Here is a 17,441-nt window from a genome sequence, read left to right on the forward strand (position 1 = left end):
CTTACCCTGACTCTTCCTTTCCCTTCGGTGTTCAGCTGTATGGCGTCAGACGATATCCAATGCGGTGTTCAACTGCTGCCTGTCCATATTCCTGGCGGTGCTTATGGCTGGGCTGCTGATGGACGAGCGGCTCCCTACTCAGTCCGTGCCACTGTCCGGTGTGTCCCGGCGGAGGACCGATGACGGTCAGCTAATAGAACAGTGGGTGGTCCGCTGTGTCTTCAACACATTTCGTTTTGAAATACTTCATCAAGGATGACCAATGTGACAGGGTGGTTTAAATGTTTTTGATGAAAATCCTTCATAAACTGGGTACACATGGACATGCAGAATATTAAGTGGGTGATACTATAATAAATCTAAAGGCATACAGGAGTCCTGCAGCTGTTTGTGTATCCATGCCTAGGCATGTTTGAAGTTGGGAGGGATAGTCCTGTCACTGTTAGGGTCCCCTATCCATTACACCACTTTGTGAACAATCCGACCAAAACCAGGAGGTGTAATGGATAGCCAGCAAAGACCAGCGATGCGCGTGCACGCTTGGTCCTTGCCGACCCCGACTATCTACTGGACATGCCCGTCAACCTGATGACAGGTTCGGCATGTTCAGAGATGGGTCGGTCCCCTGCACTGAATGACGTTCAGTGCGGGCACCGCACCTCGGTGACCTGAAGGTCTGAACGCTAGACATTCAGTCTTTCAGGTCGCCTAGTGGATAGGTCCCTTTACAATGTCTGAAGCACTTGTGTATAAAATAGAATGTAGCATCCTGTTGACTAAATAGGTCAATGACCTCCCCTTTCAACTTGTAAATGTGAAACTCAGAATTCCAAAGGCAATCCCATCATTTGGAGGATGTGCTATGTGGGACACAAACTGCAATATCACAGCATGTGTAGTTCCAAATTGAGCACAAATTCCAACAATGATCACATCAACATTGTCGTCTTCCAGCTACAATTACAGGCCGCAGTGTAAGTTGTACTTTATCTGCCTAAGTTGCATATATAAATCGAATTTCTCTGATAATCCATTAGGGCAGTGGTTCCCAAACTTTTTTGAATTACGACACCCTAGTGCATCAGCATTGTTTTCACGGCACCCCTAAGTCAAAGTTTCTTATTGAGAAATTCAGAAAAAATCTAGTAAAATAGTAAGGTGAAGCATATTGTACTTCTCTGTCATCCTTGGGTTCAGTTATTTGGTGGTGGACAGGTTTGTGCTTCTGTTTGTGCACATACACATTAACCATAAAGAATTTGATTTGGTGCTGGACCACCAACCTGAGGCACCCCTGTGTGACGTTGCGCAGAGTTTGGGAACCACTGCATTAGGGTACACTGGAAACACCATTTGGCTTGGAAGAGTTTTTAAAATACATAATGGAGCTTTGCAGCTTGACTTTTACTGCTGTAGCAGCCATTCTTTATTTTTTGCTTTTTATTCGGAATCAATCAGCTGCAGTTTGGGGGTGCCTGGAGCAAGCTGATCAGGTACCACCACCTGTCTGTAGTCCATTCCCACTAAGGGTTGTGTTATCACTATCCAACACCACCTCCTTGGCATGCAGCCTCCCAAAATAGACACAATTGCAGACACTGTTCTGAATATCATCTGTTTTGTAACCCATAGACAATCTGCCTTTAAGCATTGCAGCTTGCTCTGGTTATGAGGTCTGTTTTACAGTCTATAGTCAGCTTGACTTTATGCACTGCAGCATTGCTCTGTACTGTATGTCGGTTTTGCAGTTTACTATCAACTTGTTACTGCAGCTGTCTTCCCCTGCAAGTATATTTAGGGGAGTATGTCCAGGGCTAGGACTGATTTGGGGCTTTGGTAATATGTTTACCACTCCCATCAAAATAGTTGCGTCTGTGTGTGTGAAGTTTGTCCCTGTCCATGCAAAGCTTTTACAACTGCCATTCTTGCTTAGATTCCTTGGCAGCAAAAGACTTCCCTGTCTGTAGTGCAGTAATGGTGTGGGACCTTTTGGACACTGCTGCTGCATTACCTTACAAGCTAATTGGCCTAACGAGTTGATGCATTACCCTGTCAGGGTCTCATTTCCACTAGAAAGGATAATAGGGATCGCATACTCCTGTACTTCAGCCTGGAGGGTCTCCGCTTTGAGAATAGGTTTGTGAGGTGTCCATACTTTGAACCTGGAGGTTTATCGAAAATTCATTTTGGGAGCAGGGAGTAAAGGGATTTAGTGCAAGCCACCTGGTAGCATTTAAAAAAACTTCAGGAAGATGATGGGTCAGTTGTGCTGGCCGTTCCTTATCTAAAAAAGAGTAGACAGACTGTTTCCTTCCTCTTTCAGGTTAACGATTTTGCAAGCCTACACCAGTCCTGATAAGATTCCAGGTCTTTCATAAGCTGTAGACACTTTATGCTCTCCCTTGTGACTATATGGAAAATGCTGACGTGACTTTCCAAGTATGAATGCTGAAGCCCTGTGGCACCGCACATATAGGAAGATTGCCATAACCCCCAAGCCAGTGTTTGTTCTTTTTCTTTGTTGGGTCTGGGATATCCCTTAAACACATCTTTAACTTTCAGTTTGGATCAATAAAGCAAGATGTCAAGAAAATATTCAGATGGTTTATAGGCATGTAGGACCCATCCAAAGAAAGATCTGGTAAACAAAGTTCTAGGTACTGGGCCCAGAGTGGCCTGGGATTCTTTCTCTCTAGTCTGGCTTAGGGCCTATAAAAAGGACACACTTGAAAGGACATCCTGTTCTTTTTAGGGCCAGATAAATATGCTGATCTGACCACAGGGGGACAGACTTTCTACCTGTACCTACCCCCAGACCTAAAGGCTTTGCTCTTCTTGCCTTACCAGTGGGATAAAAAAAAAAAAAAAAAAAAACTGATGCCTCAGGTGCACTGGTATTCCACTCCTCGCGAAGGTCTACAGGAAAAATAGTTTTGGGTTGCTCTGTGTTCAGTTACCGAGTCATTAATGTAACGGCAAGACACCAACCCAGGGTCTCTCATGGAAGGAACCTATCCGATGATTCCACCCTGCCTCCTGGAAGAGAGGACCACTACGTTTGGAATACTTCCCAGGTGTCCTGTAGACTGTGGATAGCTAAACTCTAGCTAAAATACTGGAAGTTGTTCCTCAAGTGTATCGAACACATCAAGAGATGTACATGCATATTCCAATCTTCCTGTTCCAGTCAATAACTATGCTTCAACTGGTCCTGAAACAACTAGTACACAGAGCATTTTTTTTTTTTTTTTTTTTTTTTTTTTTTTTTTTTTTTTGGTGTAGCACAAATTGGCCCAGGAATTTTTTGTAGACGGATTTTTTTTTTTTTAAACATGCCAGTGAGCCCTGGGTGGCACCTGTCCTGATCTTTTAAGTCTGTGTCTCTTTCATCACCAGAGCTTACCTCTGCTGCCTTTAATGTCATGGCTGTTGAAGCCCTGATACTTACAGCTATGAATTTGTTCAGGCCATGATCAAGTCTCGACAACCTTTTTTGGACAAGAATTACCAGTGACCTTGGAAGATTTGCTTGGTGTGAAGCAAAGGTGTTTCCTACCTCTTCCTTTTTATCCAAGTCGGTTGCAGCTATTTGTGGAAGAATTTTGTAGGTTCAGGCCTTTTGGTATTCTTTCAGAGAAACCTGGCACTTGTATCTAGCGTGCAGACCTTCTTACAGATATGCCGAGCTATACCCTTGCTGCTGGCGCGGCTAATCGTGCATAGCTCAAGACACACACCCGTGAACAGATACACGCACTGTGTATGCTCCTCCATAGTGACGCATGGTGCGATCGCAGTCCGCGCCATATCGTACCGTACCATATGCAGGCGATGGGAATCGCATAGCGTGATGCGTGCTCATGTTTGTGGCGCTGTCGGCCTCATTGTAACTAGGCGCATCTGTACATATGCTTCGTCAATATATCCCCCCATTAATTTTTTGGGATCTCCACCTGTAGGGCAGCCTCCCTTCAAACTTTTGTGTTTTTGTCTTTCTGTTCCAGTTAGGATTGTTCTTGTTGGTGAGCTTTTTTTTTTTTTTTTTTTTTTTTTTTTTTCCTCTTTCCCATTCCCTTGTTCTGTAATTTCTGGCTTTGTTAGGCAAGATGGAGTTCCCAGGCAGGCAATGGGTATTAACTGGGAGGCATATGAGCCTTATGTGCCCAAGCTCCTATCACTATACTTCATACCCCCTGATGATTTCAGTGTCCCCCATTGAACTAGAACAATGATTTAACAAAATTTTAAAAAATATGTTTTACCAATCTTAATTATATATATATATATATATATATATATATATATATATGTATATGTAGGTGTTCCCTGACTTTATAAATTTGAACAATATTAACATGCACACATGTGAAAATCTAATTTTGTACATACCGCCAGGTCAGCATAGAGAAACATGGAGAATTGTTTACAATTGTGAGACCTTTCATATATGACAAGCGTTTCATTTTATTTGTTCATTATAGGAAAAGAGTGGGCCAAAAATTGGAGGTGAAACACTGTTGCCCAGAGGAGAAGAACATGGCAAATTTCTTAACAGCCTTAAATGATGACACTTTATATTGCATCCAGTTTCCGAAATGGATTCTTTCAACATGCCATAATGTATTAACTGTAATACCAGTTATTATTCAATCACGTCTCAATACAGCTGCGTTTCCATAAACAGGGAAGACTGAACTATGTCATAGTCTTTACATTTTTATGAAAAATTGGTATTTCTGATTTTTTAGCTTTAAAAAAAAAAAATAAATATATATATATACAGATATTCTATATCTTTTAAATGTTGGTCCCTTTTTTTAATTTGTTATAAAAAAAAAAAGTTTTTTTTTGCCTCAATCGCTTTTGAGACTAAAAGTAGTTTTGTCCTCCAGCTTGTTTTTGTTGTAAATATGCATGTTGTCTTTGTATGTGTATTATAGATATCACAGGTACATTGGATCAACTGGTGCTAAATATGTATTTATGTAGAATGTTTTGTATGTAATAAATTATTTCAAATGTGTCCCCACAATGATGTTCTTAGGTTTTTAAATGGTGATATCTTTATTAATGTAGGCATGTGCACTATGGCAATGTTTGCAATATAAGAATCTCTCTTGGATATACTCAACATTTCTTTAGTGTATAGAATTCCTTGTATTCATGTCTCATGGCTCTTCTGATTGCTTGTGGACAACTCGCTTAGTAGCTGCCCTCACCAAAAAATTCCTACCACCAAATAGGAGCTGATAGCTGGCCTTGGTGTTACTGCGCTAATCTCCTCCTTATGATTAGTTCCCCCTGTTGCAGCTGATCTGTGCACTTGCAAAAATCAGACAAATAGTGCTTGGAGGGTAACTATGTTCCACTCCTCGCTCTGTAATCCCCGTCGCTTGCCGTTTGCAGATTGCCGCATCACTTCCTGGAGTCATAAGAGATCCTTTATGCAGGTGTGCTAAAGCCGAGGCACAGAGCGGGACTGCGCAGTCGCATGTACTGAAGCACTGCTGGCTTCGTCACAGGCGAGCAGTTAGGGAGGTTAATCCAAAACTCATCAACCCCTTCTAAAGTCTTTTGAGACAATTTCATAGCCAACAACTACTTTTACAGAATATTCTATGCTTTGCTAGATAACGACCTGCGTACAGATGTGTCCTCATACACTTTTCCTTTTTGCATCCTATATAGCTAGACGCCTGTCACGATTCCCATGCTATGCACTGTTTCCTCAGTTTTGCACATTAAAGTGTACTAGGTAATTAGGTTTTATATATACTATTTTGCAACAAAAAAACTAATCCTAACAATGTATGGCGCAGGTCACTCATAACAATCCTGTCTTTTACACGAACTATGTACTTTTTCCTCAAGTTGCCCATCCACTAGCAGACCTCAAAACGACTGCACGATTACGACATTGTAATCATGCAGCCGTTTGTCAGTCTGTGATGTGCCTACACTGAACGAGCAGTCGTTCAGTGCCGGCACATCAATCATCTGCAAACATGCTGAACCTGACGATATAGTCAGGTTGTCCAGCATTTCTACTTCAGGGTCCACAGGGTGACCTTGGGGTATAGCTGGATCCTCGGGCACCACAGAGTTAAAGCTTTTAGCTGCTCCCAGGATACACTTGGGTCCAACCTCCCCTATACCCCGCCCCCGAGCCACAGGCACCTCAGTTTAAGATGGTGCCCGGCCGGAGTCGGGTCACCCTGCGGGGGGGGGGGCTGCAGGAGCAGCCCCCTAAAGCTTTTTTATTTAACTAGGTTACATTTTTTTTTTGACTTACTTTTTTTTCTCCAGAGCGGCAGCGATGGGCTTGTCTGTACAGACGCCCACGCTGCCGCTCCTCCCTGCTGGCGCCGCGACGCCAGCACTGAACTGGGCATCGCGGCGGGGGAAGCCAGTGTCTGTACTAGCCGGACTCTGGTTTCCCCCGGGACTGCTGCCGGGGAGAGCAAGGTAAGCCGCGCACCGCTGATTAGCGGCGGTGCGCGGGTTCCTTTTAAATGTAGTCCCATGCCCCTGGTCTAGGGGACAGACCGGGGGCGCTAGCAGTGGCGGCGGGCCCCCCCTCCAGCGGAGGCATACCCCACTAGACCACCAGGGTAAATAAACGGCAAGCGGGATGCCGGCAAGCCCGGGGGTTAAATTTGCTAGCCAGGGGAGGAAGCCTTCCCTGTCTAGCGGCTCCTCCCCTCAGCTCAGCGCGCCTTTCAACTAGTAGTCTGGCGTCGCTGAGCTGCAGACTCTTCGGCCACTCCTCCTCTGAGGTCTCCAGCAGCCATTTTCTTCAAGTGGCAGCGCAGATCTTCAGGGAGCACGCGGACCGGTCCCCCTGTGTACCTCTCCCCTGCAAAAGGATAGTGTACACAGCACTATAGCCCTCCCAGACACTGAATCTGGGAGGTTGATTGTAGTGTAAAGGTGCAGTGAGTATATCTTCCTGCATGGTATGTGACTTTTGCTAGTGCTGCCTGTCTGTGTCATTTTTCTACTTACTGTCAGCCTATACCTATCCATTTCCTTCTCCTACAAGCCCTACAGGTGTGCGGGGGAAGGGTGTTTCTACTGACCTCACTTATATAGATCACGTATTTGTGAGGTCCGTCACATACAGTTGTGTGCTACACAGTGCCATATTGTGGGCTGTTGTCCAGCACACGGGTGAGTGCGCACGTTTTCTTCCTAAGTCATGTCTGAGGAGGAGATTGAGCACTCCGGGGCTCCGGTATTGTTCTCCTGCAGGCGCTGTTCAGCAGGAGTGGATAGGGAGGATTTGTCACAGGACGGCCTGTGCGGATGGTGCCAGGCGGTCCCTGGTATGTCTAAACCTCCTATGTCGCAGGAGCCACCATGGGTGATATTTTCCCAGGTGCTGGTGTCCATCGCGGACCGTCTGTCGATCCCGACTGCCGCCCCTACTAGGGCGTTGCCCCAGCCAGCCATCCCCCATTCCCCGGGTGTCCCACAATTATTGCAGACTCCCCCGGGGTCTCAGCCTGTTGGTCCCTATGCGGGGTTGCCAATGTATATACAGTCCACCCCTGTGGCGCAGCAGGCTGTGGTGCCGTTTCAGGCTCCTGGGGCAGCTTCTCCACCCTGGGTGGATGCGCTTTCCCACACTGTCCAAGATTTGGCGGCAGCATCTTCGGCTTTTCAGTCGATATTGCGCAGTGACGTGCCCTACAGGGCGTCTAAACGCACAGTTATGGTGCAGGCTGCGCACTTTACGGACTCCTGAGGGGTCCTCGGATGATGGTGAGGTGCAGGATGACTCGGCCTCAGATGCCTCAGTCCAGGAGGTAGACACTAAGTCTTCCATCAATGTGCGGGCTCTGGTTAGGGCGGCCATTCTTCTGATTGAGGATAAGGCACCCGCTCCCAAGTCGAGGTATCCTAGTTTTAAAAAAGCTAAGGTTCCTTCTGCAGCGTTCCCCTTGTCTGATCAGTTGACTGATCACATGGCGGTGGCCTGGCAGACGCCCAGTAAGCGATTCCTGCCACAGAAACGCTTGACGTCCAATTATCCATTTCCAGAAGCGCATTGTAAGAAATGGGAAACTCCGCCTGCGGTCGATTCCCATGTAACACGCCTCATCAGGAGTGCTACTTTGCCATTGCCGTCTATATCCTCGCTGAAGGATCCTACGGACAGGAAGGTGGAGACTTGTCTAAAGTCTATTTATTCTCTCTCGGGGGCTGTAGCCCGGCCGTCCATGGCCATCTCCTGGGTGGCCAAGGCCATTGAGGGGTGGGCCAACGCCTTGGAGGACACGTTTACGGATGAAGCTCCGGATGTCCAGAGGGCGTTGTTAGGACAGATGAGAGATGCCGCCTCCTACATTGGAGAAGCATATTTGGATGCTAGCCTGCTGACCTCTAGGGTTTCGGCGGCAGCAGTGTCTGCTTGCAGATCCTTGTGGTTGAGGTCTTGGAGAGCAGACGCGGATTCAAAGAAAGGCTTTGAGGCCTTACCTTTTAATGGAGAGTTACTATTTGGTCCGGACCTGGACAAAATAGTAGATACCCTGGCAAAATCCAAGTCGGCCTTCCTCCCTTCAGCTGCTACACCTGCTAAGGTCCGGAGCTCGGCCTTTCGTTCCTTTCGGGTTCAGGGCAAGGCAAAGGGTCAGTCCTTCCCGAGGCAGTCCGCACCCAAGACCGCCTCAAAGCCAAAGAAGCAAGCCTGGAGTGCTAGGCGCCCTTCTTCCAAGCAAGAAGATAAGCCTTCTGCGTGATGGGATGGGCCTCCCTCTGGGGGACCCCAGAGTGGGAGGCCGACTTCTTCAATTCGACCAGTGCTGGCACAATACCACCACGGATGCCTGGGTGCGAGAAGTGGTCTCCCAGGGGTACGCCCTGTCTTTTCGGCACAGGCCGCCTCGCCAGTTTTTTTGCACAAGTCCTTCTCAGGACAAAACCAAGGCCTTGCAGGTTCAGGAAGCCATAGAGGCCTTGCTGACGGCGGGGGTCATTATACCCGTACCACAGTCTCAATGTGGGATGGGGTATTACTCTACGCTGTTTCTGGTGCAGAAACCCAATGGCTCTCATCGCCCCATCCTCAATTTGAAGTCCCTGAACAGGTTTCTCAGGTTTCCCAAATTCAGGATGGAAACTTTGCGTTCCATCATTCTGGCGATGGAACCGGGGGATTATATGGTCTCCCTGGATATCCAGGACGCCTACCTCCATGTGCCTATAGCAACATCGCACCAACGGTTTCTGCGGTTTGCTATTCTCCACAACCACTACTAATTCAGGGCTCTACCCTTTCGTCTCTCCACGGCACCAAGGGTATTTACCAAGGTGATGGCTGTCATGGCGGCTCACCTTCGGAGCCAGGGGATACGGTTGCTACCGTATCTAGACGACCTCCTCTTGCTGGCGAGCTCCCCAGAGGTACTGATCCAGCATCTCCACCTGACGGTCGCTTGTCTACAGGCGCACGGCTGGTTGATCAACTGGAAGAAGTCCTCCCTCATCCCATCACAGCGGATGGTTCATTTGGGGGCCCTGCTGGACTCTCGTCAGCAACGGATTTTTCTGACTCCAGAGAAGGTCTCCTCCTTACAGCTGCGGATTCACAGTTGTCTGAGCAGTGGCAGAGTGTCGGTGCACTCAGCGATGAGAGTTTTGGGGTCCATGGTGTCGGCTTTCGACATGGTGGAGTTTGCCCAGTTCCATTCCAGGCCCCTGCAGGGGCTGGTTCTTTCGGAATGGAACGGATTGCCACACAGGATCCGCTCTCAGATGCTGGTGTTGTCCTCGGAGGTGCGTCTGTCACTAGCCTGGTGGCAGTAGACGACTCATCTCCTCGAGGGGCGCCCCTTTTGGATCCCGGAATGGGTTCTGCTCACAACAGATGCCAGTCTCCGGGGTTGGGGGGCGGTGACAGGCTCCTTGTCACTTCAGGGTCGTTGGTCGGCGGAGGAAGCGATTCTTCCCATCAACATCCTGGAACTGCGGGCAGTATACAGAGCCCTGCAGTCGTCCGGCACCGCTCTTCACGGAAGGGCCGTTCAGGTGCAGTCAGACAACGCCACCACGGTGGCGTACATCAATCAGCAGGGAGGGACTCGCAGTTGAGCTGCGATGTCGGAGGTGTTCCGCGTCCTGGCTTGGGCGGAGCGCTATCTTCCAGCTCTCTCGGCGGTCTTCATCCTGGGAGCCCTCAATTGGGAGGCAGACTTCCTCAGCCGTTACGACGTGCATCCCGGGGAATGGTCGCTTCATCCAGAGGTATTCCAACTACTCGTGGACAAGTGGGGGCTGCCAGAGTTGGACCTGATGGCGTCCCGTCACAATCACAAGCTGCCCGTGTACGGGTCAAGGACAAGGGACGCAGGCGCAAGTCTGATAGACGTGCTGTCGGTGAGATGGCTGTTTCAACTGGCTTACTTGTTCCCTCCGATATCTCTGAACTTGTGCAGGACCCGAGGCAGCAAACAGGACGGAGGCACACTGATCCTGGTGGCCCAGAAGGCCGTGGTACTCCGATCTGCGGAGCCTGTCCATCGACGCTCCGTACCTCCTACCTCAACGGCGGGACCTGTTGTCTCAGGGGCCCTGTCTTCACCCGGATCTGGGTCGACTATCTTTGACGGTGTGGCTCTTGAGACAGCCGTCCTGAGGTCTCGGGGCTTTTCTAGCTCCGCTATTACCACCATGCTGAGGGCGCGCAAGCCTGCTTCCGCAAGGATCTATCACAGAGTGTGGCACACTTACTTTCAGTGGTGCGACGCCTAGAAAATATGATCCCCAGGTGTTCCGGGTTTCGCGTATTCTGGCTTTCCTTCAGTCGGGTTTGGATTTAGGATTACGTCTTTCCTCACTGAAGGTGCACGTGTCTGCTCTGTCGGTGTGGTTCCAGTGCAGGATTGCTGCGATGCCGGACGTACACACCTTTTTCCAGGGTGTTTTAAGAATCCAGCCTCCCTTTGTGCCACCTGTGGCCCCGTGGGATTTGGTGGTGGTTCTTCGGGCCTTACAGGGTCCGCCTTTTGAGCCCTTGGAGTCAGTGGAGCTCAAGTGGCTAACTTTTAAAACTGTTTTCCTCTTGGCAATTGCTTCTGCCAGGAGGGTTTCAGATTTGGGGGCGCTTTCTTGTCGTCCCCCTTTTCTGATTTTTCATCAGGACAGAGCGGTGCTTCGCACTTGTCCTGATTTCCTGCCTAAGGTGGTTTCCAGGTTCCACATTAATCAAGAAATTGTTGTACCAGCCTTTCAGTCGCCTGATCTTTCGGCTGGGGAGACTTCCTTAGACGTTGTCCGTGCACTCCAGGTTTATGTGGACCAGACTAGTTCTGTGAGGAAGTCGGATTCTTTGTTTATCCTCTTTGGTTTTCACAAGAGGGGTTGGCCTGCCAACAAACAGACTCTGGCCCGTTGGCTTCGTTCTGTTATTATTGAGGCTTATATGCAGGAGGGTTTACCTGTTCCAGCCTCTGTTAAGGCTCATTCCACTCATTCTGTGGGTCCTTCTTGGGCTGCTAGACGTGGAGCTTCTGCTGTTCAGCTGTGTAAGGCGGCCACTTGGTCTTCTATTCAAACGTTTTTGAGGTTCTATGCGTTTGACACCTTTGCCTCTCAGGATGCATCCTTTGGGCACCGGGTGCTCCTTTCAGCACAGGAGCGTCCCTGCCCTTAGTTGAACTGCTTTGGGACATCCCCAAGGTCAACCCTGTGGACCCCCTATGGACCCTGAAGTAGAAAACAAGAGATATGGTAAGAACTTACCTTTTGTTATCTCTGTTTCTACGAAGTCCATAGGGTCCACAGGGCGCCCGCCCTGACGCACCTGGCTTCATATGGGCTCTGTGACTGGTCACCGGTTTTCCATCTCCCATTTCTGTGAGTATGGTTCTTGTGTGTTCCAGTCTTCCTTCTCCCTGTTTCGTCTCCTCCTCCGGCCTGGGCTGCTTACCAACTGAGGTGCCTGTGGCTCGGGGGCGGGGTATAGGGGAGGTTGGACCCAAGTGCATCCTGGGAGCAGCTAAAAGCTTTAACTCCGTGGTGCCCGAGGATCCAGCTATACCCCAAGGTCACCCTGTGGACCCTATGGACTTCGTAGAAACAGAGAGAACAAAGGTAAGTTCTTACCATATCTCTTGTTTTTTGCCCGATGATAATGTCTAATCGACCAGCGGGAGCGCGCATCGCTGGTCGTTTTACACATTTTTGCAGACTATGAACGATAACTATATCATTCAATTGCTCAACTTAATAATTAGTGGATGGGCACCTTCAATATGCCTTACTTTGCTACAAAAATACTAATCCTAAATATCTATAAGCAAACAAATTGGTGTAAAGTCGCAGATTAGGCATAATACATGTCGCGTGTCACTCATGTTGCACCTGTCTTTTGCCTGTTTACCCAAGATTGTGTACTTTTTACTATATTGTGTTTCTTTTCGCCTTAATTTTGGGTCTTGGTTAACTTGGTGTTACTATTTTGGCATGTGTAAGTCGCAGGGTTTGTTGTGAGCTATTAGGTGCTATTTGGGGATAGGTGTATGGGGACACTCCTGTCAACCAGCCAGACCAACTGTGGTAAATATGTCAATAAAAGGTTTATAGTTGCTGAGCATACATGGGGAGGGAGATGTATCAAGCTTTGCAGGAAGTTGAAGTAGTTGCCCAAAGTAACCAATCCGCTTCTAACTGTCATTTCAAAGACTGCTAGGTAAATGACAGAAGCTGATTGGCTGCTTTGGGCCAGAATTCAACTAGCCCATTAAGTTAGCAGGTGCAAATTGATCGCCAGGGGCTATTCAATTAGCCCGACTTAATGAGTATTCTGTTCGGGTCTCATGAGACCTGAACAGAAATCCCAGATAAGTATACAGTTAACGGATGATAACACCCAGTTAACACATAGGTCGGTGAACTTTTCAGACTCTATTTGTTATTGCCCATTAACTCTTAACACTTTACAAAGGGAGTTTAATTGAATAGCCTCAGGTGATAAAGCCCGAGGCTTCCTCCCTTTTTCACCCGTGCAAAGTTATGATCAGGTCTAATTGAATTCCCCCCTTTATCTCTCCAAGGCTTGATGCATCTCAACCATGGTGTTTTAAATCAAGAATGTTACCCAGTGTCTCTTACACACGGCTCTGCTGCACCATGAAAACAAAGTGGGTTTGTCTTGCCATGTGCGGTGTCCAAGAAGGGAACACAGTTTCTTACAGAATGTATTCATTTAAGCGAAGTTGCACTTTCACTTAGGTCTATCTTCCAGTCAGATTTGTTTGCCCATTGTTCTTGGACGCGAGAGAGAGAGAGAGTGCAAGCAGACTTGTACAACAATGGCATGGCACCTATTGATGTCTGTGCTGTGTAAACTCTCTACACGGTCAGCCATGGAATATATGGCAGAGAAGTGACCAAGAAAAAAGTGTCTGCATAATTATTTTGCAATTATTGTGCTCAATGTCTCTTGCTGGTGCTGCCGGCACAGATGTACAGTCATGTCGTACTGTTTTTGATGCAACACAAGTATTCTGGACATGTGGGTGAGCCCTTAACCTAAATGCTCTGCAGTGGAAACTAGATCTATATTATCTTCAAAGCAGTTCTATTGCAACAATATATATACACAGATTTTGTGGTGTGTTGGTGAAACCGGGCGCTCCTGTTGAGGGTAAGCGGGCCGTGAATGGTAATGGGTTTTCCCTAGTGAAAATCAAAGTCTGAATTGTGTGTCTAAAGGTAGGTATTACCATGTATTTAGGCGCTCCTCAACATAAATGCTGTGATGGAGTCGACCGTATAGATGACATAGGTCAGTGTAGACATAAAATTTATTCATGAATACAAGGTGATGCATGGAATATAAATGCATACAGTAAAAACGTGCTGTAGATTCAAAAGGGATAAGAATTCACAGAATCAGTTGTTAAATACTGGGTGAGGCAGAAAAACGGTATCTGCCATGGACATTAGACATATGCAATAGGTGAATTATGTATATTGTGGATGAATAAAGGCATGAAACATAAAACAAATGATAGGTCTGGTGAGTTCTGATTGCAGCAGGAAATGTGACTCCTGTGTTAAAAAAAAATAAGCACTATCGTGCAATGTACAAATAAATGGTAATAATTGTACACTTGGTAGTAGGCAAAAAAGTACAGGATCTCATACCCGGTCGGTGATGGGGAGCCAGCGGGTGTTGAATTGCAGGGTGCCCGGGTTGCCCTGCAAGGCTCCTTACGCTTTACCCAAACGGAAATCAGATCCTGTGTCCTTTGGAAGTGATTACAGGTGTAGCTAGCCGACGCGTTTCGAGATACTGGGTCTCTTCAAGGCTGTAGCATACCTGTATTGCTGGTGGTCTTTTATAGCAGTCTCTGGGTATGAAGTGCACTTGCTAAAGCTTCCTCCTTTGCCCCACTTCCGGTTTTGGGCGGAAGTGATGTCATCAGTACTTTAGATTATCTTTTTAAGGAATCCTGGCATCTTTCTGTGCAGCCCAGTATAGCAATGTGCTGATTACCAGAGTAGGTGTCTTTATTGAAGGCTGTTGATGGTGGTTACCATATCAATGTGTGATTGTTCGTCACATACAGTTGTGTGCTACACATTGCCATATTGTGGGCTGTTGTTCAGCACACCGGTGAGTGCGTTTACTTCTGCCCTGTTGCCAGATATATTTTTTGGCTATATAATATATTCTGTCATGTCGGACGAGGAGGTTGAGCGCTCAGTGGCTCCGGTGTTGGCCTCCTGCGGACGCTGTTCTGCAGGAGTGGATAGGGAGGATTTGTCACAGGATGGCCTGTGTAGTCGGTGCCAGGTGGCTCCTGGCCCATCCAGACCTTCTCTGACGCAGGAACCACCGTGGGCGATGTTTTCTCAAGTGCTGGTGTCTATTGCGGACCATCTGTCGGTCCCGACTGCTCTCCCTACTAGGGCGTTACCCCAGCCGACCATCCCCCATTCCCCGGGTGTCCCGCAGTTATTGCGGAGTCCTCCTGGGTCTCAGTCTGTGGGTCCATATACGGGGTTGCCTATGTATGTACAGGCTTCCCCTGTGCCGCAGCAGCCTGTGGTACCTTATCAGGCCCCTATGGCGACTCCTCCTCCCTGGGTGGATGTGCTCTCCAACTCCGTGCAAAATTTGGCGGCCGCATCCTCGGCTTTTCAGTCAATGTTGCAGACTGACATGCCTTCTAGGCTTTCAAAACGCCCACTCATGGCGCGGGCGGCTCAGGTATCGGACTCGGAGGGATCCTCAGATGATGGGGAGGTCCCTGATGACACTGACTCGGACGCTGACTCGGACGCCTCGATCCAGGAAATGGATACCAGGTCGTCCATTAATGTGCGAGCACTAGTTAGGGCGGTGCAAGCACTGGTTAGGGCGGTGCGAGCCATTCTTCTTATAGAGGATGAGGCACCGGTTCCTAAGTCAAAGTATCCTAGTTTAAAAAAAACTAAGGTGGCTTCTGCGGTGTTTACACTGTCGGATCAGTTGACGGATCATATGGCGGTAGCTTGGCAGGTGCCCAGTAAGAGATTCCTTCCTCAGAAGCGGTTGGCTTCTAATTATCCCTTCCCTGAGGCACATTGTAAAAAATGGGAAACTCCACCGGTGGTGGATTCCCATGTCACCCCGTTTAACTCAGGGCGCTACCTTACCATTACCGTCTATATCCTCACTGAAGGATCCCACGGACAGGAAAGTTGAGACTTGCTTAAAGTCTATTTACTCCCTCTCCGGGGCGGTGGCCTGACCGTCCATGGCCATCTCCTGGGTGGCCAAGGCCATTGAAGGGTGGGCCAATGCATTGGAAGATACCTTCCTGGACGACGCTCCGGATGTCCAGAGGGTGTTGTTGGGACAGATGAGGGACGCTGCTTCTTACATTGGGGAAGCCTCTTTAGATGCTAGTCTGCTGACTTTGCGCGTATCGGCTGCAGTGGTGTCTGTCCGCCGATCCTTATGGTTGCGGTCCTGGAGAGCGGACTCTGATTAAAAGAAAGGCCTAGAGGCCTTACCTTTCAATGGGGAATTACTATTTGGTCCGGACTTGGACAAAATAATGGATACCCTGGCTAAATCCAAGTCGGCTTTCCTCCCTTCGGCGGCACTGCCTGCTAAGGTTCGGAGTTCGGCTTTTCGTTCCTTTCGGGTCCAGGGTAAGGCAAAAGGTCAGTCCTTCCCGAGACAGTCGGCGAGTAAGACTGCCTCTAAACCCAAGAAGCAAGCCTGGAGTGCTCGGCGCCCTTCTTCCAAGCAGGAAGATAAACCTGCGGCCTGATGGGACGGGCCTCCCTCTGGGGGACCTCAGAGTGGGAGGCCGACTTCTTCGATTTGCCCCAGTGCTGGCACAATACCACCACGGATGCCTGGGTTCGAGAAGTGGTCTCCCAGGGTTACGGCCTGTCTTTTCGGCACAGACCACCCCACCACTTTTTCTGCACGAGTCCTTCTCAGGATAAGACCAAGGCGTTACAAATTCAGGAGGCTATAGAGTCCTTGCTGAAAGCAGTGGTCATTGTTCCCGTTCCTCAATCACAATGAGGGAAGGGGTATTATTCGTCTGTTTCTGGTGCAGAAACCCAATGGTTCTCATCGCCCTATCCTCAACTTGAAGTCTCTGAACAAATTCCTCAGAGTTCCCAAGTTCAGGAAGGAAACGTTACGTTCCATCATTCTGGCGATGGAACCGGGGGATTACATGGTGTCCCTGGATATCCAGGGCGCCTACCTCCATGTTCCGATAGCACCTTCGCACCAGCGGTATCTGAGGTTCGCTATCCTTCAACTCCACTATCAGTTACGGGCGCTACCCTTTGGTCTCTCCACGGCACCGAGGGTGTTCACGAAGATTATGACGGTCATGGCCGCACAGCTTCGGAACCAGAATGTACGGCTGCTGCCGTATCTGGACGACCACCTGTTGCTGGCGAGCTCCCCGGAGTTACTGCTTCAACATCTCCACCTGACGATCGCTTGCCTGCAAGCACGCGGGTGGTTGATAAATTGGAAAAAGTCCTCCCTGATTCCATCACAGCGGATGGTTCATCTGGGAGCCCTGCTGGATTCGCGTCAGCAAAGGATCTTCCTGACTCCGGAGAAGGTCGCCTCCCTACAGCTGCGGATACGCAGTTGCCGCCTGTCGGTCCATTCGGCTATGAGAGTTCTGGGGTCCATGGTGTCAACATTCGACATGGTGGAATTTGCCCAGTTCCATTCCCGGCCCCTGCAGGGGCTGATTCTATCGGAATGGAACGGGTTACCTCACCGGATCCGCTCTCAGGTGCTGGTGTTGTCTCCGGACGTTCGGCAATCTTTGGCTTGGTGGCTTCAGACAGCTCATGTGGTCGAGGGGCGTATATCAACCACCAAGGAGGAACTCGCAGTCGGGCACCGATGTCGGAGGTGTCTCGCATCCTGACTTGGGCGGAGTGTCACATTCCAGCGA

At 48.8% G+C, this 17,441-nt stretch overlaps 1 protein-coding gene across 1 annotated transcript in view; it reads left to right on the forward strand.

Annotated features, from left to right (window-relative positions):
- The window catches only part of MCM10 (minichromosome maintenance 10 replication initiation factor), an 86,148-nt gene extending 81,127 nt beyond the window's left edge, over window positions 1-5,021 (forward strand). Inside the window, exon 20 of the mRNA XM_088468773.1 lies at window positions 4,482-5,021. Coding sequence (XP_088324899.1) covers window positions 4,482-4,565 — 84 coding nt within the window. The 3' untranslated portion in view covers window positions 4,566-5,021. The remainder of the gene's footprint in view (window positions 1-4,481) is intronic.
- The last annotated feature ends 12,420 nt before the right edge of the window (window positions 5,022-17,441 follow it).

The sequence above is a fragment of the Taudactylus pleione genome, unplaced genomic scaffold (assembly GCF_031769625.1).
Source record: "Taudactylus pleione unplaced genomic scaffold, aTauple2 ptg000086l, whole genome shotgun sequence".
Classification (NCBI taxonomy): Eukaryota; Metazoa; Chordata; class Amphibia; order Anura; family Myobatrachidae; genus Taudactylus; species Taudactylus pleione.